Source organism: Oryctolagus cuniculus, chromosome 7 (genome assembly GCF_051225735.1).
Source record: "Oryctolagus cuniculus isolate XC-2025 breed Fujian yellow rabbit chromosome 7, ASM5122573v1, whole genome shotgun sequence".
Taxonomy (NCBI): Eukaryota; Metazoa; Chordata; class Mammalia; order Lagomorpha; family Leporidae; genus Oryctolagus; species Oryctolagus cuniculus.
In genome coordinates this window covers 27251111-27276694 of record NC_142873.1, presented here as the reverse complement: position 1 = coordinate 27276694, position 25584 = coordinate 27251111, and the positions used below count along the sequence as shown (strand labels likewise).

The 25584-nt window shown below is 42.3% G+C and overlaps 2 protein-coding genes across 17 annotated transcripts in view; one reads left to right on the top strand and one right to left on the bottom strand.

Moving 5' to 3' along the window:
* The window catches only part of VAMP4 (vesicle associated membrane protein 4), a 45366-nt gene extending 23939 nt beyond the window's left edge, over positions 1-21427 (bottom strand). For 12 of the 14 annotated variants that reach the window (XR_016210407.1, XR_016210409.1, XR_016210410.1 and 9 more), the window contains exons 1-3: positions 21272-21427; positions 16906-17012; positions 7858-7904 (exon numbers count right to left, since the gene is read on the bottom strand). Coding sequence is in view for 5 of the 14 variants with exons in the window: in XM_008264071.5 (XP_008262293.2) it covers positions 7858-7904; positions 16906-16971 (113 nt within the window). In the remaining 9 variants the exon portion in view is untranslated. The remainder of the gene's footprint in view (positions 1-7857; positions 7905-16905; positions 17013-21271) is intronic. The other 2 variants (XM_089299551.1, XM_089299553.1) reach the window with 1 other exon arrangement.
* Positions 21428-21501: 74 nt separating this feature from the next.
* Positions 21502-25584, top strand: part of METTL13 (methyltransferase 13, eEF1A N-terminus and K55) — a 47792-nt gene continuing 43709 nt past the window's right edge. Inside the window, exon 1 of one of the 3 annotated variants that reach the window (XM_089299547.1) lies at positions 21502-21609. The gene's annotated coding sequence lies outside the window, so the exon portion shown is untranslated. Of the gene's footprint in view, positions 21610-21814; positions 22153-25584 lie in introns of those variants that run through there. The other 2 variants (XM_089299542.1, XM_051858359.3) reach the window with 2 other exon arrangements.

Below are 25584 nucleotides of genomic sequence, written 5' to 3'. Positions count from 1 at the left end.
CACCAAACATTTTAATGAAGAAATAATACCAATTCTATAAAAACCCTTCTAAGAAAATGAAGAACCATATTTCCCAACTTATATTATGGGCCCAGTACTAATCTGTAATGAAAATCAAAGACATAAGAAGAAGAAATGTAACTATAAAACAACCAACACCTCTCATGAACAAAGATGCAAAAATTCTTACTAAAATCTCAGCAAATTGATTCCAACAAGGTTTTGAAAGATTAATGACTAAGCAGCATTTATCTCAAGAATACAAAATTGCTCTAAAATTTCAAAATAAATCAATATAATTCACTACATGACCCCCCCCAAAAAAACTGATCTTTTCAAGAGATGCAGAATAAACATTTGACAAAACCCGAAGTCAATTAATGATAAAAACTCCAAGCAAATAGGAGAAGTTTACTTTCTTTGCCTGAGAAAAGGCATGTACAAAAAACTTACCATGAAAATCAAACTTAATGATGAAAGAATAAATGTTTTCCCCTAGGGAAGATTAGAAACAAAGCAAGAATAATTTCTCTCACCACTTCTGTTCAATATTGTACTGGAGGTTCCAGTCAGAGCATTAAAGTAAGAGAAAAAAATAAGAATAATACATAAGGAAAAATATAAAAGTGTCTTTATATGCAGATGATATAACTGTTTATGTGGAAAATTCAATGGTATCTAAAAAACTACTACTAAAACGAGTAAGTTTAGAAAGCTTGCAAGATACAAGGTTAATTTATAAAAATCAGTTGTATCTCTTTATACCATCAACCAATAAGAAATTAAAAATTTTTTAAATGCTACTTTTAGTAGCATAAGAAAGTATGAAATGCTTAAGCTTAAGAATAAATTTGACAAAAAGTATGTAAGATCTGGACACTGAAAACTATTATACACTGCTAAAAAAATTAAACACCTAAATAAGTAAAAAGGTATCTCATGTTCACTGCTCAGAAAACCTAACAGAGTTAAGATGTTAATTCTCTACAAATTTATCTATAGATTCAATGCAATCTCAACCAAAACTCCAGAAAACTTTTTTTTGTAGAAACTGACAAGATGATTTCAAAATTTATATGAAAATTCTTAGAACCTCCAATAGCCAACAATTTTGAAAAGCAAGTGCAAAGTTGAAGGACATACATGGGGTTGGCACTGTGTCGTAGCGGGTAAAGCTACTGCCTGCAGTGCAACATCTCATATGGGTGCCAGCTCGAGTCCCAGCTGCTCTACTTCCAATCCAGCTCTCTGCTATGGCCTAGGGAAGCAGTACAAGATGGTCCAAGTCCTTGGGCCCCTGCACCAGTGTGGGAGACCTGTAAGAAACTCCTGGCTCCTGGCTTCGGATTGGTGCAGCTACAGCTGTTGTGGCCAATTCGGGAGTGAACCAGTGGTTGGAAGATCTCTCTTTCTCTCTCTCTCTGCCTCGCCTTCTTTCTCTGGGTAACTCTGACTTTCAAATAAATAAATAAATCTTTGGAAAAAAAAAAAAGACATACACTATGCTACCTTGTGACTTATTGTAAGCTCATAGTAATCAAGATGGAGTAGTAGTGATGTAAAAGATCCATAGAGATCAATGGAAGTGAACAGAACCCAGAAACAGAGTGATACATAGATGGTCATCGTTATTACTATGTTTGCTTTTTTTTTACTGTGGTAAATACATGTAACAGAAAACTTACGATTTTTTTTTTTTTTTTTTTGACAGGCAGAGTGGACAGTGAGAGAGACAGAGACAAAGGTCTTCCTTTTTGCCGTTGGTCCACCCTCCAATGGCCACTGCGGCTGGCACGCTGCGGCCGGCCCACCGCGCTGATCCGATGGCAGGAGCCAGATACTTATCCTGGTCTCCCATGGGGTGCAGGGCCCAAGTACTTGGGCCATCCTCCACTGCACTCCCTGGCCACAGCAGAGAGCTGGCCTGGAAGAGGGGCAACCGGGACAGAATCCGGTGCCCCGACCAGGACTAGAACCTGGTGTGCAGGCGCTGCAAGGCAGAAAACTTAGGATTTTAACCACTGGTAAGTGTAGGTAGAGATCTGGGGCATTATATACATTCACATCATTCTGCAACCATCACCACCACCCTCCTCCGGAAAATTTTCATCTTCCCAAACTCTGTAGGTATTAAATGTTAACTCCTTATTAAGCTATCGTATAGTCCCCAGAAACCACCATTTCACGTAAATTTGACTCTCCAGGTATCTCGTATAAGTGGAACCAGGCAATGCTTTCCCTTTTGTGTTTGGCTTCTTTGCTTTCAAGATCTATCCATGCTGCAGGATGTGTCAGATTTCCTTCTTTTTAAAGGCTGAACAACATTCCATTAATGTATATTACACATTCTGTTATCTATTCATCTGCTGATGGACACTTGGGGTTGTTTCTACCTTTTGCTGATTATGAACATTCTTACTATGAACGTGAGTGTCAATTTTTAAAAATTTTATTTCAAAAAATTCATTTGGTTTGTCCCTTTTTTAACCACACAAATAGAACCACTGTGTGTGGAAGTTGCAGTTTAAACAGGTGTGCCTGTTTGGTTTTCATACTCTGTGTAAGATGAATAGCATTATTTGGGAGTGAACTGACTTCAGTGGCACATTGTTGGTCTGAACAGTTAATGTTTCTCAAAAATATAGCTCATATTCAGGTAATCATATATATTAACCCAAAACATCTAGCCTTCTTTTAAAATTAGTTTCTCTTCTTTTAAAATTTTATTTATTTTTATATATGTGACATTCCTGGTTCACTCCTTAAGTGCCTGCAACAACTGGGCTTGGGTCAGGCCAAAGCCAGGAGCCAAGAACTCAATCCAGGTCCCCTACATGGGAGGCAGGAACCAAACCACTTGAGCCATCACCTCCTGCCTGCCAGGGTACATATTAGCAGGAAGTGAGAACCCTGGCACTCTATTATGGGATGGGAGTGTTGCAAGCAGCATCTTAACTGCTATGCCAAATGGTTGCTCCTAACTTCCTGTGACAGGTAATGACTGCCCTAGTCTAAGTCCTCTCACTATAAGTGGCAATGTAGGCAGTTAGCTTTCTGACTCTACTGAAATCTTGTCACTTATAGAAAATTATCTCCCTAAGCCGGCGCCGTGGCTCAATAGCCTATTCCTCCACCTTGCGGCGCCGGCATACCGGGTTCTAGTCCCGGTCGGGGCGCCGGATTCTGTCCCGGTTGCCCCTCTTCCAGGCCAGCTCTCTGCTATGGCCAGGGAGTGCAGTGGAGGATGGCCCAGGTGCTTGGGCCCTGCACCATGGGAGACCAGGAAAAGCACCTGGGTCCTGGCTCCTGCCATCGGATCAGCACGGTGCGCCGGCTGCAGCGGCGGCCATTGGAGGGTGAACCAACGGCAAAGGAAGACCTTTCTCTCTCTGTCTCTCTCTCTCACTGTCCACTCTGCCTATCAAAAATAAAATAAAATAAAAAAAAAAAGAAAATTATCTCCCTAAATGATACTATTTCCTATTATTGGAATATTCTTTTTTTTTTCTTAAAAAATGTTTATTTGTTCATTTTTACTTGTTTGGAGGGCAGAGTGAAACAGAGAGAGAGAAGGAAACAGACAGCAAGAGATATTTTATCCCCTAGTTCATTCCTTAAATGCCTGCCACAGTCAGGCTGGACCATGCCAAAGCCAGCCTATTCAGGTCTCCCACGTGGCTGGCAGGGACTCAAGTATTCAAGCCATCATCTGCTGCCTCCCAAGCACATTACCAGGAAGCTGAATTGGAAGCAGAGGCAGTATTCAATTCCAGGCACTCCAATATGGGATGTAGACATCCCAAGAAGCAGTTTAACAGTCTGTGCCACAATGCCCACCTCTTGGATTTGCTTCCTAACCTATAAGCTCTTCTTGCTGTTTCATGGGTTTCAATTAATTCTTTAATTTTTAATTTTTTAATGATTTGAGAGGCAGAGAAACAGAGAGAGAGCACGCTCTCATTCACTGGTTCAGTCCCCAGATGCTTGTAATATGTGGGGCGGGGCTCAGGCCAGTGCCAGGAGCTCAATTCAGGTCTCCCACAAGGTGGCAGAAACCCAATTTTTTTCATCACTGCTATCTGCAGGGTTTGCATTAGCAGGAAGCTAGAGGCAGAAGCTGGAGCCATGTAAAGAACCCATGCACTCTGATATGAGAAAAGTAGTCTTAACCAGCATTTTAATTACTAGGTTAAATGCCTGCCCTTCAATTAATTTTTATAAAATGCTTTTCAATTAAAAAAAAAACAAGTGGGGCAGGGTGGCATTGTAGTGCAGTAGGTAAAGTTGCTACTTAAGACGCCAGTACTTCATATGGGCACTGGGTCAAGTCCTGGCCTCTCCACTTCCAATCCAGTTCCCTGGTACTGACCTGAAAAAAAGCAGCAGAAGATGGCCCAGGTACTTGGGCCCCTGTTACCCATGTGGGAGACCTGGATAAAAGTCCTGGCTCCAGGCTTTGGCCTGGATCAGCCTGGCATTGCAGCCATTTGGAAACAGCGGATTCTCTCTCTCTCTCTCTCCCCCTCTCTCTACAACTCTTTTAAATGGTCATTTTTCCATTCAACTATTATTTATAGCCACTGTCTATATTCACAATAAACTAGGGTCTTTTTGCTTTTTACTTGTTAAACTTCTGATTCAAAGAAGTATTAAGCCTTTCTATGGTAATGGGTAATGTAAATTTAAAATATTATCTCAAAACTAAAAAAAAAAAAAAGGAGCAGGAAGGAAGGTAGGAGGGAGACTGGGTGGGGGAGGGAAGGGGAGGAAGGGAATATCATTATTTTTTTAAATTATTTTATTTTGTATAAGGAATACAACTTCATGCATTTAATATATATATAGATTTCGGAACATGAGTATTCTTCCCCCCTACTTCCCTCCCACCCATAATCCTGCCCTTCTTTCTCCACCTTCTTCCTTTCCCATTCTTAATCATTATATTCTAAGAAGTGCACCTCTGGGGCCAAGGCTTAGCACAGCAGGCTCCGGCATCCCATATGGCACCAGTTCGTGTCCTGGCTTTTCCTCTTCCAATCCAGCTCTCTGCTATGGCCTGGGATAGCAGTGGAAAATGGCCCAAGTGTTTGGGCCCCTGAACCCACGTGGGAGACCCCAAAGAAGCTCCTGGCTTCAGAATGGCCCAGCTCCAGCCATTGTAGCCATCTGGGGAGTGAACCAGCAGATAGAAGTTCTTTCTCTCTGTAACTCTGCCTCTCAAATAAATAAATAATAAAATATTAAAAATATAATAATAAAATATTAAAAAATAATGCTTTCCTTTAAAAAAAGTGTATCTACAAATCACATTGAATCTGTTAAAAACTAATTAAAAATTAAATTTTTTAAATTTTAAAAAAGAAACCTCTAGGAAAATCAAAACAAAAACAAAACATGGGGCAGGTGTTGTGGCACAGTGGGTTAAGCTGTCATTTGTGATGCTGGCTTCCCATATCAAGGTGCTGGTGAGTCCCTACATCTCTGCTTCTCATCCAGCTTCCTGCTAATGCATCCTGGGAGGCAGCAGATGATGGCTCAAGTGCTTAGGGCGCTGCCTTCCACACAGAAGATATGGATGGAGTGCTGGGCCTTAGGCTTTGGCATGGTTCAGCCCTGGCTGTCATGGACATGTGGGAAATGAATGAACAGATGAAGGTATCTTTCTTTCTCTTTCTCTCCCTGCCTTTTAAGTAGGAAAAAATAAGTTTAAAAACAAAAATCAACCTCTCCCAAATATGGAACATTTAAGAAAACAAGTATATCCTTTCAGACAACCAATCCCCAGAGAAAATTCCTTCAACAATATTGTCTTTCCCAGCTTTACAATTATAAATCTAGACCTTTATGAGAGACCTAATTGCAAGCCATAACTGCAAAGAATTGATCAAGTGAATTAATTTTTGACAAGGTGACAAAGTGATTTAATAGAAAAAGGAGAATCTTTTCATCAAATGGTAAAGAAAGAATTGGCTGACCCAATGCAACCAACAAGAACAAAAATACTTCAACTTTATCTTACCCATATACAAGAACCTTACTTAAAAAATGGCATAAGTAATAAATAGGCCTAAAATATTTTGAAATCCAATAATAACATCCATTTTCCACAAAGTTTCTGAAGTACCCTCATAGGTGAAACTCTTACTAGTTTGTAAGAGGTTTTTAAATATTATACAAAAAGCAAAAAGAAATCAATAAATTGATTTCATCAAAATAAAAACTTTAATTTTCAAAAGATGCAATTATAAAATGAAAAGGTTGTTACAGGGGCCGGCACTGTGGCATAGCAGGTAAAGCCAAGGCCTGCAGTGCCAGCATCCCATATGGGTGCCGGTTCTGGTCCCAGCTACTCCACTTCTGATCCCGTTCTCTGCTATGGCTTGGGAAAGCAGTAGAAGATGGCCCAAGTCCTTGGGCCCCTGCACCTGTATGGGAGACCTGGAAGAAATTTCTGGTTCCTGGCTTCGGATCAGCACAGCTCCATCTGTTGTGGCCAACTGGGGGGTGAACCAGTGGATAATGGACCTCTCTCTCTCTGTCTCTGTCTGCGTAACTCTGACTTTCAAATAAATAAATATTTAAAAAAAAAGAAAAGGTTGTTACAGATTTGGTTAAAGGCTATGTAGCTATTTTCAAATCACATTATCTGACAAGTAACATATTTTTAAACATACTAAAAAACTTTTACAACTCAATAAGAAAGCAAATTTTAAAATGTGCAAAAGATCCAAACACATACTAACACCAAAAAAAGGTATGAGGGTGGAAAATAATCACACTAAAAACACACTCAACATCATGTGTCATGAGGGGAATGCAAACTAAAACCACAACAACACCACTAGATACACCCAGTAGAAGGGCCAAAATGAGACTGACCATATATAGTCTTGGTAAAGATTTGGAACGCTGGAACTCTCAGAATACTGGGGAGAATACAAAATCATACAGCCACTTTGGAAAACAGTTGTCAATTTATACCAGTCATTCCACTCCTAGATATTTATTCAAGAGAAATAAAAGTATCTGACCATAAAAAAACCCGCATACAATGTTTATAGAAGCTTTCTCTGTAACAGCCTAAAACTAGAAAAAGCTAAAATTTCCACATAAAAGTGAATGAGTAAATCAGTTTTACTAGATTTATAGGATGGAATACTCAGATATTTTAAAAAACCAACTACTGAGGGCCAGTGTTGTGATTCATCAGGTTAAGCTACCCGCATTGATGCTGGCATGCCATATGAGTGCTGGTTCAAGACTCAACTGCTCCATTTTTCCATCTTCCTGCTAAAGGACCTAGGAAAGCAGCAGAAGATGGTCTGAGTCTTTGGGCCCCTGCCACCCATGTGGGGAACCCAAATGCAGTTCCAGGCTCCTGGCTTCGGCTTTGCCCAGCCCTGGCCTTTGCGTCCGTTTGGGGAGTGAACCAGTAGATGGAAGATCTCTCTGCCTCCCTCTCTCAAGGTAACTCTGCCTTTCAAATAAATAAATAAATTGTTAAAACAACAACAACAAAAACCAACTATTTATACATGAATGACTCTCAAAATAATCATGCTGAATGAATGAAGGCAGCATAATAAGTATACTGAATTATTTCATTTACATACAATTCTAGACATACAAACCACAGTGAAAGAAAGCAGATCAGTGGCTGCCTATGGACTCAGAGAGTGACAGATTATTGAGAGGTATGTGGAAAATTTTGGTGTGAGATCTGATTCATTATTTGATTCTGGTGATCTCCACAAGAATATAGTAAATATGTATGTCAAAATTCATATTGTATACTTTAAAATACACATTTTATTACATGTCAATTACACCTCAATAGAGTTGTTTTTAAAAACTTACAGAAAAAAGTCCTCTTCTTCATCTGAATCATCTTCCAAAAGATTTCTCTGTTATAAAAAAGAAAAAGACTTGAGTTTTCAAATTTAGAGGACTTACAAAATGCCAAAAAGAAGCAATGAAACAAGTTCTACAGTGATGAACTTTCTCAACTCCCAAACTTCCAGATATGCTTCAGTGGGAGCAAAAAGATCTAGAACATTTGTGTCCTGTAACTGAGCCAAGGTCATGGAAGCTGGGCTGGGTGTAAGGGATTGTCGTCAATCAGGAAGGAGCAAGTCTCTTCTTCCCTCTGTGTCTCAATCTCCATCTACTGGCAAAACTTAATAGGCAGCCATATGGCAAAAATATTTTATGGAGTCCAACTGCAACATCAGAAAGGAGAGTACAGAAGGGTAGGTTTAGAGCTGAAAGACAAAGGCTTAATAATTTACAGGTCATCCATAAAGAGCCTTCTATACAAATTAGAAGTTCCAAACAAAAGCAACTTTGTATTTTTACCTTATAAGATGTAACAATCTTCCCTTCCCGAAAACCAACAGTTTCATCTCAACCTCTCTCCAAGAGGAAAAGAAATAATTTTCCCAAAGGATACTAAATAATATCAGATACATACCTATTCAGACACAGACAGTGTATCACAGGTGGAATAAGGACCCCCTACAAACGTCCAGGTCTAATCACTGACTCATGGATGTGTTACCTTGCATGGTAAAAAAGCACTTCACATGTGACTCAGAATCTTGAGAGGGGAAGATGATTATGGGTTATTCACACAGGTTTAACATAACCACAGTGTTCTTTCTGGAGGGAGGTAGGAGGCAGGGAGGAGAGACTGGATGTTGCACTGTTGGCTTTGAAGACAGAGGAAAGAGACTAGGAAAGAAAGGCAGGTCGGGGCTGGAGAAAGGCAAGTTGGGGCCGGCGCTGTGGCACAGCAGGTTAACGCCCTGGCCTGAAGCACCTGCATCTCATATGGTGCCAGTTTGAGACCCGGCTGCTCCACTTCCCATCCAGCTCTCTGCTATGGCCTGGGAAAGCAGTAGAAGATGCCCAAGTCCTTGGGCCCCTGCACCCACGTGGGAGACCTGGAAGACGCTCCTGGCTCCTGGCTTCAGATGGGCACAGCTCTGGCTGTTGCAGCAAATTGGGGACTAAACCATTGGATGGAAGACCCCCCCCCTCTCTCTGCCTCTCCTCTATGTAACTCTTTCAAGTAAATAAATAAAATCTTGAAAGAAAGAAAGAAAGGCAGGCAGCCTCTAGGAATAAGAAAACAGAAGGAAGCAGCTTTCTCTCAAGGGCCTTCACAAGGAATACAGCCCTGAGGATTTCTTCATTTAAGCCTTAAAAGCTCATTTTGGACTAATTTTCACCTGAACCATAGGGTAATAGATGTGTGTTGTTGTGTGTGTGCTTCTTTTTTTTTTTTTAAGATTTATTTTATTTATTTGAAAGAGTTACAGAGAGAGGTAGAGACAGAGAGAGAGAGAGGTCTTCCATCTGTAGGTTCACTCCCCAGATGGCCGCAATGACTGGAGCTGCGCTGATCTAAAGCCAGGAGCCAGGGGCTTCTTCCGGGTCTCCCAAATGGGTGCAGGGGTCCAAGGACTTGGGCCATCTTCTACTGCTTTCCAGGCCATAGCAGAGAGCTGGATTGGAAGAGGAACTGTCAGGACTAGAACCAGCACCCATATGGGATGCTGGCGCTTCAGGCCAGGGCCTTAACCCACTGTACCACAGCGTTAGCCTCTGTGCATTGTCTTAAATTTGTGGCCATTGGTTAAAGTAGCAATAGGAAACCAATGTGCTACTCTCATACCATTTCTCAGTAAGTTACTCAATCATACTAAATACCTTAAGAGGGAGACTGACAAAACCAGTAAGTCTAATACGTGTGGTCAAGCCTAAATGTTTAATGACCATGTGCTTGTGAATGAAAGTTAAAGCTACTGAAAAAGAAAAGCCATAATAAAAGGAAAAGCTTAAAAAGAGCATAAAGCTTTTTTTTAATAAAGCCTAGAAATTGGGGGAAGGAAGAGAGAAGTGAGGAAGTGAAAGGATGTTAACATGTTCATCTTGGTGAGGGGTGGAATGGAGGAAGGGGGAAGACGGCTAGAATTGAAAAGTAAAACAACGGAGGGGCACAGTTTTTGGTATATGGAATGAGCATAGATTTAAACATTACTGTTAAGATACAAAGTTAATAACAAAAGCAGGAGGGAGAAAGAGAATAAAATTTCTAAATTGACTGGTGGTTTCAGGGGCTAGGAGGGAGATGAGGAAAAATAATCAACCTAGTATGGGTATAAGGGAACATAGAATAGAATGAAGCTCATTATATTTTTTATTTTTTGACAGGCAGAGTTAGTGAGAGAAAGAGAGACAGAGAGAAAGGTCTTCCTTTTTCCGTTGGTTCACCCCCCAAGTGGCTGCTACGGCTGGCGCGTTGCGGCCGGCGCACTGCGCTGATCCGAAGCCAGGAGCCAGGTGCTTCTCCTGGTATCCCATGCAGGTGCAGGGCCCAAGCACCTGGGCCATGCTCCACTGCCTTCCTGGGCCACGGCAGAGAGCTGGCCTGGAAGAGGAGCAACCGGGAAAGAATCCAGTTCCCCGACTGGGACTAGAACCCGGGGTGCCAGTGCTGCAGGCAGAGGATTAGCCTAGAGAGCCGCGGCGCCGGCCCTGAAGCTCATTATATTTATTTGTAGTATTTAATATATAACATGAAGAGTAAAAGAGTGAAAGAAAGATGTTTTCGTAGTCATTTAACAAATATTTTTGAGCATCTGTAGGCTGAACACTGTTCTAAGTACCAAGCATCGACTTTGAATAAAACAAAGTCTGAGCTCTCACAGAACAATATGATTGTGACATATGCTATGCAGAGAAGTAAAACAGGGGTGGGACAGTAAGACTCAGGGTGACCACAAAGATTAGATGCCATGGAAAATCACTCTGAAGAAGTGAAATGTGAGCTGAGATCCAAACGATAACCAAGACTCAGTCAGAGATCATGGAGAACATTCATTGTCAGCAGAGGGATCAACTAGCATAGAAAAGTGCAAATACACTGGTGATCACTAATAACTAACATTAGTAATAACAAATGCAAATGGTCTGAGTATCCTTTCCTAAAAACAAAAACTATATAACGCTATGGTTCAAAAAATTCCAGCCAATATCTGCTTGCAAGAAATTCTCCTAACACAGATGTCAAATCATTGGGGGAGGGGCAGGAAATGATGTGGAAACAATACATCAGCAAATTTTTTTTGGACAGGCAGAGTTAGTGAGAGAGAGAGACAGAGAGAGAGAGAAAGGTCGTCTTCCTTCCGTTGGTTCACCCCCAAATGGCTACTATGGCCAGCGCTGCGCTGATCCAAAGCCAGGAGCCAGGTGCTTCCTCCTGGTCTCCCATGTGGGTACAGGGCCCAAACACCTGGCCCATCCTCCACTGCCCTCCCGGGCCACAGCAGAGAGCTGGACTGGAAGAGGAGCAACTGGGACAGAACCGGCACCCCAACCAGGACTAGAACCCAGTGTGCCAGCACCACAGGTGGAGGATTAGCCTAGTGAGCCGCGGTGCTGGCCTCATCAGCAAATTTTAACAAAAAGAATGTTAGAGGCAACAATATAAAGGGGAATTTTAGGAAAAAGCATTAAATAATCAAAGTTCTCAAATTAGAAGTTCTCACAACGATAAAAAATGTAATCCACAAAATTTAACAGTAATGAATGTTTACATACCTAATATTATTGCTTCAAAGCATATAAACAAAAGTTGCTTAAATGAAAAAAAGGGGTACATTCAAAATCATAGGGAAGATTTAATATATTCTACAAAGATATAGAAACCACAGACAAAAATTTCTAGAACTTTGAATTCGAATAGCAAATTTTATTTTCAAGTATACAAAACACAAATAATCAGTCACAAAGGAAATTCAATTAAGTTGCAAAAAAAAAAAAAAACAGAATCACTTAGGTTACATTCTCTGACCATAACGCTAAGTTAAAACAAATAACAGGTACTAGACTTGTTTATGTGCTCCCTTTGACTCTTAGTCCTTTCATTATGATCAATTGTGAACTGAAATTGATCACTTGGACTAGTGAGATGGCATTGGTACATGCCACCTTGATGTGATTAAATTGGAGTCCCCTGGTATGTTTCTAACTCTACCATTTGGGGCAAGTCAGCTTGAGCATGTCCCAAATTGTACATCTCTTCTCTCTCTTATTCCCACTCTTAATGAAAGGACTAAGAGTCAAAGGGAGCACATAAACAAGTCTAGTACCTGCTAATACTAACAGATAGAATAAATAAAGGGGAGAGTGATCCAACATGGGAAGCGAGATACTCAGCAGACTCATAGAATGGCGGATGTCCTAAACAGCACTCTGGCCTCAGAATTAGCCCTAAAGGCATTCCAATCTGGCTGAAAAGCCCATGAGAGTATTTCAGGCATGGAAAGCCAAGACACTCTGGCAACAAACAAACAAACAAACACCTAACTGAAAGATCTCTGTGAGTGAGATCCCAGTGGAAAGAACAGGTCTTCAAAGAAGGAGCTACCTTTCTCTGAAGGGAGGAGAGAACCTCCACTTTGACTATGACCTTGTCTAAACAAGATAAGAGTCGGTGAACTCAAGGGGCTTCCATAGCCTTGGAAACTCATGACTGGTGCATAGGGAGATTACTGATGCCATAAACAGGAGTGTCAATTTGTAAAGTCAACAACAGGAGTCACTGTGCACTTACTCCTCATGTAGGATCTCTGTCCTTAATGTGCTGTACATTGAGACTTAATGCTATAACGAGTACTCAAACAGTATATTTCACTTTGTGTTTCTATGGGGGTGCAAACTGTTGAAATCTTTACTTAATGTATACTAAACTGATCTTCTGTAAAAAAAAAAAAAAAAAAAAAAGAAGAAGAAATTATCAATTCCCAACTTGACTCTCACTGGGATTAAACATGACAATAGGTCTGATCTGATTTCATCATCATTTAAAAAATCATCTATTATTTTTCACTTTATGTTTGTGTGGGAGCAAACTGTTGAAATCTTTACTTAATGTATGCTAAACTGATCTGTATATAAAGAGAATCAAAAATGAATCCTCATGTGAATGGAAGGGGAGAGGGAGTGGGAAAGGGGAGGGTTGCGGGTGGGAAGGACGTTATAGGGGGGAAGCCATTGTAATCCATAAGCTGTACTTTGGAAATTTATATTCATTAAATAAAAGTTAAAAAAAAAACAAATAACAAAAGGAAATGTTAAGACAATCTCTTAAGTAACTCTTAGGCTAAAATGTACATGGCAGTTGAACAGGTGATTCAGAAACAAGACACTGGGATCATTACAGATCAAAATCTGTAGGGTATGCCCATAGCTGTTGTTAAAGGAAAATATGGCTTTAGGTACATTTATTTATTAAATAAGAAGCTGAAGATATCTAAGTATTAAATCCTTACAATGGCTAGGTTATTCTTAAACAATACACAACCTCAAAAGTCCTACATAAAAAGTTCCAGGGGGCACCACTGTGCAAAGAGGGTTAAACCTCCAACTGCGAGGCCAGCATTCCATGTGAGCTCATACTGGAGTCCTAGCTGCTCCACTTCCAATCCAGCTCCCTGGTAATGTGTCTGGGAAAGCAGCAGAGGATAGCCTAAGTACATGGGTCCCTGCATCCACGTCGGAGATCCTGATGAAGTTCCAGGCTCCTGGCTTAGGCCTGGTCCAGCAGATGGAAGATCTCTCTCTCTCTAATTCTGATTTTCTTTTCTTTTTTTTTTTTTTTTTAAGATTTATTTATTTATTTTAGAGTCAGAGTTAAACAGAGAGAGAAGGAGAGGCAGAGAGAGAGGTCTTCCATCTGCTGGTTCACTCCCCAATTGGCTGCAATGGCTGGAGCTGCGCCGATCCCAAGCCAGGAGCCAGGAGCTTCTTCCGGGTCTCCCACGAGGATGCAGGGGCCCAAGGACTTGGGCCATCTTCTACCGCTTTCCCAGGCCATAGCAGAGAGCTGGATCGGAAGTGGAGCAGCCAGGTCTTGAACCGGCGGCCATATGGGATGCCGGTGCTTTCAGGCCAGGGCATTAACCCGCTGCGCCTCAGTGCCAGCCCCTCTAATTCTGCTTTTTAAATAAATAAATAAAGCTTTAAATTTTTTTTTTTTTTTATTTTTGACAGGCAGAGTGGACAGTGAGAGAGAGAGACAGAGAGAAAAGTCTTCCTTTTTGCCGTTGGTTCATCCTCCAATGGCCGCTGCGGCCGGCGTACCTCACTGATCCGATGGCAGGAGCCAGGTGCTTCTCCTGGTCTCCCATGGGGTGCAGGGCCCAAGAACCTGGGCCATCCTCCACTGCCTTCCGGGGCCACAGCAGAGAGCTGGCCTGGAAGAGGGGCAACCGGGACAGAATCCGGCGCCCCGACCGGGTCTAGAACCCGGTGTGCCAGCGCTGCTAGGTGGAGGATTAGCCTACTGAGCCACAGCGCCGGCCCAGACTTACTATTAATACCTAGTAATTCCACTTCTAGGTTTATACCCAAGAGAAATTAAATATGCATTCAAACAAAAAAACTTATGCTAATATTCATAGGAGCAGTATTCATAATAGTCAAAACATGGAAAAAATCCACAAATCCATCAACTGATGAATGGCTCAATAAAACCTGTTATACTCATACAATTAAATACTATTCTGTGGTAAAAAGAAATAAATTATTGATACATACAACACTGATGAATACTAAAAACATCATGCTAAGTTAAAGAAGCTGGTCATAAAAGGGCGACATAGCATATGACTCCATTTATATATAATGCCCAAAATATATAAATCTATAGAGTTGTGGTTGCCTAGGGTGGAGGGGACGAGGGGAATGGTAGATGACTGCTAACAGGTACAGAATTTCTCTCAGGGACAATGAAAAGGTCCTACAATTGATTGCAGTGATGGTCGCACATCATTGTGAATATACTAAAGCCCACTAAATCATATACTTTAAACAGATGAATTGTATGGTATGAGAATTACATCACAATAAGGCTGTTACAAAAAATATAATAGGAAATAGGAATAAAACTTTTTAAAAGTTTTTAAAAATAATTTACAGATTATTAGAACCAACCTTGCAGTTTTGTTCACTTCTGATATCCAACATCCAATTTTTACCATAAATTGTAATCAACTCATGATATAAAGAGAATAAAAGTCACAGTCTCAGCAGTGGAACTGCTTGAGTCTGTATACTTTATATTTTGAACTTTATCCATAACTCTTATTTCACCAAAAAGCTAATGAACAATTAGTCTTTTGATGGATTCTACTCATCAAATTTTTAAAAATTCAGAAAGAGAATAAGGGAACGACAAATGTTTCTTGTACTAAAATATTTCTAAATCATCATATATTGGACAGAACAGATATGAGGTCGTGAGATTGTGTAAAAAAAAAAAAAGAGCATGTAAAATAGAGTCAAATAAACTAAAACCTCTTTAAGGGCACAGACCATGTTCTGCAGTTTATAACACAATTCCTAGCACACAGTAAGTAGTTAATAAACATTTGTTGAAAATAGGCAACAAGAGCAAACTTCCAAAGTAAATAAACAAACATCTGTTGAATGAATCAGTAAATGAAAGAATCGTAAGGAGAAAAGAAGTGAGGAAGGATTTCAGGTTGCTGGATAAAAATAAGAATAGTAGTTCTTTCCCTCACTATCTATGGAGTACTTTTCCTAAAAGCAACATATCTATAGTATTCACATCAAATGTTGTCTTCAAAAATGCTGCATAATTATAAACCTGTACTTATTTGTATAGAGGATTTTGGAATGAACTGGGATTTGAAGCATTATATTAAAGGTACTCTGGACCTGAGATGATTGTAGGTACAGAATCCTTTATCTGCAATTGCAAAATCTGAAAAAGTTCTGAAAACCAAAAGGTTGTTAAGTATGGTATCAGAACTCATTTGAAAGAAAGCTTGATCTGAAATGACATTAGCTGATTTGTTGATATACTTTATGTATATATTTAGTTAGGTAATCATTAATAGTAATACGTTTGGAAGTACTGGTCCTGACTATAAAAAGATACTACATAATATGCACTTAAGATCTGAAAAGTTCTGAATGCCAAATACATTTGGCTCCAGAGGTCTGAATAAGATACTGCGTATTTCCTTTGAAAAACTAGAAAGAAGCTGTGAGCATAAGGATTTGAGCATAACTGAGTTGCAAATATAAATCATACCAACTTTTTAACATGTTTACTATGAAGAAAACAAGCAAGATTAGAATGCAGTATTGGCTCAGAAAACCCCAAAGTGAAGGCCTCAGGAGCAAAGCTTCTGATCTCATGAACCCTCCCTCACTATCACCTTCCATTCCCACCCCACCATCTCTCACCCCTCTCCCTCAGGCAAGCCACAGAAACTAGACTTCTTCTTCCACAAAGTGAGTCATAGAAACCAGAATCTCCATACCCCAAAGTCATCATAAAACAGTATTACTCTAAATTTCCCTCCACTTTTCTGTATAAGTTAGCCACGAACAAGTTCTCTATCTTGTTTGAATGCAGGTCACCTGACCCCCTTTCCAGAAAGGGTCCTGCTTCACACCTGGAGGCAAGGAAAGGAGAATCTGAATACATATGCCCAGCTGGGTCTCCCTGCTCCCCAGTCTATTTCTATTAGATCACACCTTTTGTACCCAATCATATTTCTACATAGCCGTACATGCTTCACAGAACCTAAGCGTCAAATGGGTAGTTCACCTGGGATCTTTAGATCCCCAATATGAAGACTCTCAAGTCATACTGAACTAAGATCAGATAAATTTGTTATGCTTTCCTCCTGTTAACCTGTCTTCTGTAATAGGGGTGTCAGCCACGACCCTTTACGATAGACAGGAAAAGGATCACCTCTTCTCTGTCCCTATAGTGACCATAAACATTAGTTTTTTTCTATTATTTACAAAGGGAATGAATGTATTTGGAATCATTCCTTTCTGAACTTAAGACTGTGAACTTACCCTTTCACTTTTCACAGAACCAGTGACATCATCATCATTTAGGTGGCGCTTGAACTTGGGAGGCATATTTTACTCTTCTACTTCCCACCAGAGCAAGTATTCACCACCTTAAAGAGAAAATAAATGTCATCAGAGTTGAGACACCTGGAATAAGGGGGCCTCCTTCATTTTTCTAACTTCAACCACACCCCTCTCACTTGCTCCACTCCAGTGTCTCAGGCCTCTATGAGCAAATAAATGTAACTGCCCTAAGAGAACACGTGTAGGGAATAAATGAATTAAGGCTTGTATAAAATGAAAGAACAAACAGAGGGGAAAACTATGAGGCAGCCCTCTGAAAATGAGTCATTAAATGCTTTAGGGTCAGAAGATGATAGTACACTTCTAGTTCTCTCACTTTTATTTGGTTGTTTAAGCAATGGTGCAGTTTCCTCATCTGTAATATAGTGATTTCTGGCATGGAGTTGGGAAGGTCAAATAAGATAATACATACAGAAATATTCTGCAAATTATGGTGTACCATTGGTGCTCCACGAAAAGTGATGCTTGTAAGTGCTGGTGTGATGTTAGGACTTATGTGTGCATACACATAAACATATATTTTATATTTGGTCTCAACCCTGTTCCCTGACATACAGTTCCTAAAACACTTGGCATCTGCCAGAGTGTTAACAGTGCCTTTTGTATGCTACAAAATGACTGGTGCCTAGCAAATCATGGGTACCTTAGGATGTGGCAGGTTTAGGAAAGACAAAGCCATGATTAGGACTTCTCAGCTCCAACCTATACTATCTAGGGAGACAGCTGAAGGTTGGGATGATCTCCAGTGGTCAGTGATGATGTAATCAATCAAGCCTACTAATGAGGCCTCCACAAAATCTCAACAGGCCCATGTCTGTTAGAGCTTCAGGACAGTGAAACATACAGCGATTCCTGGAGGGTGGCAGGCCTGGAGCAGGCATGCAAGCTCCACACACTTCCTCCTATATCTTGCCCTGAGCGTGTCTTCCATTCCATCTGTTGTTCTTTGGCATCCTTTGTAATATCTTTTATAAGCTGGAAATGTGTTTCCCTAAATTCTATGAGCCACTCGACCAAATTCACTGAACCCAAGGGGAGGATTATGGCCACCTTGATTTACAGCTGGTAGATCAGAAGCACATGTAAAACAACATGGGACTTGAGATCGGCCTCTGAAGTGGGGGCAGCCTTGTGGGCTGGGCTCTCAATCTGTGGGGTCTGATGCTATCTCCAGGTTGTCGCTCCCCCTCTTCGTGGAGGAACGACACAGGACCCTGCGCTGTTCTTTCATCTGCTCGGCCCTCCCCGGGTTTGCTGCTGGTTCTTCCCGGGTTGGCTACTATCCCTTCCACCTCCGTGGAAGGGCAGTTCCCCCTAGCCACATTCCCCACTTCCGCAGGGGAGCGGCACACCGCCGGCCGGCTCTTCTCGGGGGCTGCACAGGTGTTCCCCTTAGATGTTCCCCATAGATGTTCCTGGTGCATGCCGTCTCTCTCCTCCTTTATAGTCCTCCTCCGCCAATCCTAACTCGGCTGCCCACACGCCGAGTACGCTGCTCTCCTCCAATCAGGAGCAAGTCCTACAGTTTATTAGTTGAACTGGAGGCAGCTGTGCGGAAGCTGTTTACTTCTCTCCCAGCGCCATATTGTGGGAGAGCAGATGCATAGAATAAGTCTTAATTCCAGTAACTCAGTCTAGTCCGGTTTGCTCCCCACACAGGTAGACAGTGCCAGAACTAAACTGAATTCAAGGACACCCAGCTGGTGTCCACCAGATAATCTATGAAAGAATTGTTTGCCCCCCCCCCCCCCAATTCTAGGGTCACAAAAGTGTTCTGTGTCATGAGACAGTAAAAAAAAAAAAAAAAAAAAAAAAAAAAAAAAAGCTGTGTTTGTTTTCCTTATATCAGAACTGAGGTAAGTAGCTCCAGTCTTTGCTACAGAACCATCTCAGCCCCTTACATGTTAACATGCATAGTAACTTTCTAGGAATATGCTTGAGTATGCAATATAATTAAAATTTTCTGGCAGAAAAAGCTGTCCTATGCAAATATGAATTTTCAGCATTTTGAACTTGATGGGTGAATATACAGCAATTCAGAATAGCTAAGATGTACTGAATGTTATTTACTATGGGCTGCACCTTGCACTCAGCCATACACATGCATTTTTCTCTTTTAATCTTTGATACTCTTTTGAAGTAGGCACTAAGAAACTGAGAGAAAAAATAAGGCTTAGTAAATACAAATAACAGTGTTTGTCATTTCAGTCATTGAAATAGCAGAGACATAAACCTAAATTGCTCGACAGCTGTGCATTATCAGCTTTCTTTGCTTATTTGAGAGGGAGGGAGGAAGGGAGACAGAGAGAGAGAGAACATGTTCCCAGCTACTTGCTCACAAAATGTCCACGATGGTCCCCTACCAGCTGATGCCAGGAGCCTGAAACTCAATCCACGTCTCCCACATGTGTGGCAGGAACCCAATCATTTCAGCCATCTCTGCTGCCTCCCAGAGTGTGCATTAGCAAGAAGTTGACACCAGGAGCTGGAGCCAGGAATGGAACTCAGGCACTCAAATGTGGGATGCAAGCATCTTAACCAGTGTCTTAACCACTATGCTAAATGCCTGCCCCCATAATTAGCTCCAATATTTACTCAATTAGGTTACACATTTCTGTCCTGGAAAACACATTTTCCCATGATAATCCAGGAGCCCTGTTCCCTCTTCATAAGAATTTAAGATCTTTAAATTAGGTATTGTTAGGCATTAGTTTGTTAGCTAATGTTGGGCACTGAAGAAAGAAAAAGGACCAGGGTATAGGTTCAAAGACCTAATAAAGGTAATAAATATTTTGAGCCAGCTTCCTATAAAAAAAATACTGAAAAGAAATGTTTCCAAGTTAGAAACTCAACCACTTGTCACATAAACCAGTGTTGCCACCTAAGTAACAGTTCCAGAGTTCTTCAATTCACAGTTTTTGTCACATACGTCCTGTCCATTTATTCCCCATATTTCAATTTCCAAATAATTCATCCATGCAGGAATGTTGCAGAATGCATGGAAAAACAGATGACAAAGCAAATAACTGAGAAACTTGAGCTTTTCTCATGTGTTTGTTTATATTTTAAACCCTACAAAGAGGCTGCCTCAGCAGCCCCAAAGCAAGACTTGTAAAATGCCTTTATGAGACCTAAAGATAAGATCTTAATGATGAGCAAACCCCCTTCGAGGTCCCATTCTCCAAGAATCAACCTCACAAAGTCAAGAAATCATGTCTGACAAACAGAAAAGCCAGAAGGAAGATTAATTAGCTATGCTTGAGGAGTCACAAGGCAACAGATATTTGTATCAAACTAGTAGAAATAAACCACGCTCAGCTATTGGATTCGTACATATTCTGCCTAAGATTTCTCCTACAAAAATACCTGTGAATTTAGGTGTTTGTATGTAAATGAGGCAGCCACCATTATGTATTGCCACACTGAGGACAGGCACCACTCCACAATTCACTTTAAAAATGTCACAACACTTTATACTTCTTACATCATCATCACAGGTAAAAAACCTCATGTACGCATTTTTGTAGTGTGTTCTCTATTCCGTGGCTTTATATGTAATAACCTTCTAATCTGCTGCTTAATAAATGCTGACTTTTTGCTTTCCAAAGAAAACCAAACACACACACACACCATTTATGTTTTTCAGTTCACAAAAGCTGGAATTTGAGCAGCCTTCCTTTTCCCAGCCTCCAATCCCTTTCTGACTTCTCTTTCCCATCTCTCAGCAGCTTTGGTTGCCCTCTCTCAGAAATAGAGACTTGGCTGGACACACTGGAGATGTTATTCATACAACCTGTCAAGTGTACTGCCCGACCCCCGCCTTCCGGGGTTAGAAACGCACACGGGCTGGTGTTTTCGCCCCAGCCCTTCCTTAAAGCACCATTTCCATAGCCTCCAACAGGCAGCTCCCCTTACTCCAGCGATCGCACCAGGCCACGGACCCCCACGTCTGCTAACTCGGGCCCATCCTGCCCCTGACACCCACTCACCCCAGCTACCTCCCGCTCTGAACAAATCTTCCTCATCCACGCACCCTTCTCTTCCCATCTCCCCAGCGCACCCCTCACCTCCAGTCTCCACAACCGCCCCCCATCCGCACACCCCGTCACCGACCCCGGCCCCAACCCCAACCCCTTCCCTCTCAGGGCTCCTCGGCCCCCGGCCCCTAGACCCCTGCCCGCCCAGCCCGACCCGGACGTTGGGGGGCCGTGGGGCAGGGGCGTCGTCTTCCTTTCCTGCCTCCTCACACCAGCCCCTCCCGCCGGGAAGAGGCCGGCGCCAGTACCTGAGGCTCCCGGGGAGCTCCCGGCAGCTCTCCCGAGCGGGCGGCGCTGGGCGGGCGGGGGAAGGAGCGGGAAGCCGAGGGAAAAGGCTGGGAGGGGGAGACAGTGGGCGCGGACCCGGCGTCGGCCGCTGCGCCGCAGCTGCGCCCCCGCTCATCGAGCCGATCGGCGCTCCGCGGCCTGGCTGCAGGCGGAGGGGGCAGCCCAGGGCGCGGCGATCGCCGAGGGAGTCGATTCCGCCCGCTGCGTCTAACCCCGAAGAACCTCTGGCCTTCCAGCCGTCTGAGATCTGGATACCCAAGCTATGCTGTGTTTTGAGGAGGAACAAGTGGTTCTCGAGGTGCTGGCGCGCATCAGGCGTGCGTGGTGGGCGCGAGGGGAGCGGTGTCGGAGCCGCTGAGAAGTAGCTTAGGGTGGGGCTCGGAGCTTCGTGACTGGGGTCGGTAAGACCTTTAGGTGGTGCTTGTGCGAGATCCGTCCCCAGGCTGAGGAAGTCGAATGGGAAGAGGAAGGTGGCTTAGAGGACCAAGGGACACGCAGGGAGAGGAGGAAGTAGACACGCTCTTACATGCTGCTGTTGTTTCTGTGTGGTTGACTTAATGCACTAATTGAAAAGGCGCCGCTAAGGCTTGCCCCTGGAGTTGCCTATCCGGAAGGCTTGTGAAACTACTGGTGCCCGGGCACTACTCAGATTCTGATTTAGTTTGCTATGTTCACAGACTGCGAGCAGTGGGGTTGGGCTCCCTCAAGAGCTGGAGTTCGCTACTGATGAGGACAAAAGTGGTCCATCTGGAATGGAAGCCTCTTGTAGTTTCTGTCCCAGCCTCCACGGATAACCCAGAAATTAGTTCTTCTCTGAAGTGATTTTGTGTCTGTACTATTTGTGAGTAATCTATTCTTTTTCTTAGTTTTTTTTTTTTTTTTTTAGATTTTTAAAAAATGCTTTGACTTGTAAGTAAGAATGTCAGAGACAGAGGAAGAGACACAGAGAAAGAGAGCTTCCTTGTACAGGTTCACTCCCCAAATGGCTCTAACAGCCAGGTCTGGTCTAGCCCGAAGTCAGGGGCTGGGTTCTCTTTCCTGGTCTCTCACGTGGGTGGCAGGGCCCAAGTACTTGGGCCATTTTCTGCTGCTTTCCTATGTAAGTTAGCTGGGAGTCAGCTAGGAAGCTCCAACCAGTGCTCTGATACAGGTGGTCAGCATCCTAAGTGGTGGCTCAAGCTACTGCGCCACTGCGTTGGCCTCTTAGTCTTTTAACCAAAAGGATCTGCCAGTCTTTTTGGTATGATTGCTTACAGGAGGGAAAATACAAACTTCACCTTTAATCACTTGAACAAAGTCCCTTTGATTTCCCTAACATGTGTGAAAACTTAGAAAATGTCGTTTTACAGTTACCATGAATCCAATATGCCAGTAAACCTGAAAGATGATAAATAACACTGAGTTTAGAGTCAGGACTCCAGCCAACCTGAATTATATTATTTCCTCCCCTGTTTTCTTTCTCATGAACTCCAGTTATGGAGACGGTAATTCTTCACTTTTTCTTCACATTTAAAAAAATTCCTTTTATTTATTTGAAAGGCAGAGAGAGATCTTCCATCTGCTGGTTCACTTCGCAAATTCCTACACTAGCCAGGGCTGGACCAGGTCAAAGTCAGGAGCTGAAAATTCAATCCAGAACTCCCATGTGGGTGGTAGGCACCTACGTGGTTAAGCCATCACCTGCTGTCTCCAGTGACATGCATTAGTAGGAAGCTAGGGTCAGAAATGTGATGGGGACCTCGAACCCAAGCACTCAGATATGGGATGTGGTGTCTTAACTGCTGGCCCAAAAGCTAGTCTCCAACTCTTTTTCAACGTAAGACCTTCACCCCTAAAGGGCCCCAGTGTCATTGTAACTAGAGAACCTATGTGTTGCCCTCTGCCAAGACTAAATCTCTGGGCTTTGGCTGGGATAGGGATGGGAATATGAGCATCTGATCAATTCTTAAACATATTTTCTGTAATTCCTCCTGTTAGCCCACTTCATGCTCTTTTCCAGGATTACCTGGCACTTCCAGTTCCTGAACCTTACGTGAACTTTAGCTGTGTAAATCAGGTTGTTCCATGACCTGATTAGAATCTATTTCTCAGGTGTGCAACTTGATTCAGCTACTTAACAGCTTTCAACGTTTTGTTGCTCTTGTCTGTCATGAGGCAGAAGTGCAAATCAAATACAAGCATGTGAGCAAATTTCAACCGTCACTCAAAAATGTGAATCAAAATAAACAGATAAAATACCACTCTTCATGTATCAGTGACTAGGAAAGGAGGAGTTAAACAGATCTGCAGTCCATTCTCTCCATAGGGAAATACTGCTACCAAGCAAACAAATGTGAAATTCATATATATACGATAATGACAAACCTTCTGGCAAATAAACTTGATATTTATTAGCAGGAAAGTCCATACCAGTGGAATTTCTCTGGGCTAGGATTGCTAATGGTAAACACATCAGGGATCTGTAGATTTCAGGGGATTGACTCCTGGGAAAATACCATGTAAGTTTTGTAACTTGGCATAAAATGGAGATGTTTTGTAACTGAGTTGTCTCCTGTGTAAGTAGGAGTAGGGTGACTGCACACCTTACTTAGCACATCTTACCCTTTGCCAAGACATATCTGAAACAGGAAGAAAGCTCCTAGGAAGTAGCACTGAGTCCTGGATCTGCCCTTTCTACCTTTTGATTGTTCGTATTCTTGAAGTTATTGGTATAGTTTGATACTGGGTAAGAGGTAGGATCTGTTTGAGTTTGGTTTGACGATTTGATCCTTTGTGTTAGCTCAATGACAAAGCTTGAAAAGTTGGATAATATAGTGTTGCATGTGCATGGTGGTATGGGGTCAAGTGGGAGAAACGGTATTCCTAACGCTGTTAATGATGAATTTGTACTGATAATGACAGTACAAATTCATGCAAAGTTTTTTCAAGTTCAGAGTAATAGTGTGTGTCTACATTTTATATGAAGTTGCTTGGTTCTAATAGCTCCACTTCTAAAATTTATCCCATCAACAGTCAAGCTGTATATAAATGTTCTATATTCTTTTTTAAAAAAGATTTATTTATTTGAAAGAATCACACACAGAGAGAGGTCTTCCATCTGTTGGTTCACTCCCCAGTGGGCTACAACAGCTGGAGCTGCACCGATCTGAAACCAGGAGCCAGCAGCTTCTTCTAGGTCTTCCATGTGGGTGCAGGGGCCCAAGGACTTGAGCCATCTTCTACTGCCTTCCCAGGCCATAGCAAAGAGTTGGATCAGAAGTGGAGCAGCTGGGACTCGAACCAGCGCCGGCATTGCAGGCAGCTACTTTACCTGCTATGCCACAGCGCCGGCAGTGTTCTATATTCTTTACATGATTTTTATAATAGCAAGACTCAGAAAAAAAATTAAAAAAAAATAAAAGCCTTTAACTGTCCAACAATAGAAAATTGCTGAAATAACTCATGGTATATCCATTCATTGGGATAGTAATAAGCCCCTATAATGAACTACATAAATCTACACCCGCCAACATGGGGGTATTTCTGTGATGTGCTATTTAAGGTGAGAAATGCAGTGTACAGAAACACTTAAGTATCTTACACACTAAGAGAACTAGGAGCCTGGCATGGAAAGTGTGACGAACTGAATTGTGTCCCCTTAAAGTTCGTATGTTGAATCCCTAACCCACAATGTGACTAAGTGTGGCAGGGCCTTTAGAACAGTGGTGACTAAGGCTCATGTTGTGAGAGTAAAACCCTAATCCAATAGGCCTGGTGCCTGAGTGCCTGAGTGCATGGGCACACGAAAGCACAGTGATGTTTACAGTCTAGGGAGAGGGGACTTTGAGCCTCAGAACTGAGAAAATAAGTTGCATTCTCACCCAGCCTGTTGTCATTTGGTATGTTATCCCTAGCAGACTAATCCAGAGGAAAACCTTTCCCTCACGTGTGGTGCTTTGTACCACCTGTATCACTTTTTCCATTAACACAAAACAATACCATGATACAGGCTCACTCTCTTTCCCAAGTCTGGGGCCGGTGCTGTGGTGCAGCAGGTTAAAGCCCTGGCCTGAAGCGTCAGCATCCCACGTGGGCACCAGTTCAAGTCCCGGCTGCTCCTTTTCCAGTTCAGCTCCTTGCTATGGCCTGGAATAGCCGTAGAAGATGGCCTAAGTCCTTGGGCCCCTGCACCCACATGGGAGACCTGGAAGAGGCTCCTGCCTCCTGCCTTTGGATTGGCACAGCTCCAGCCGTTGCATCCATCTGGGGAGTGAACCATTGGATGGAAGACCTC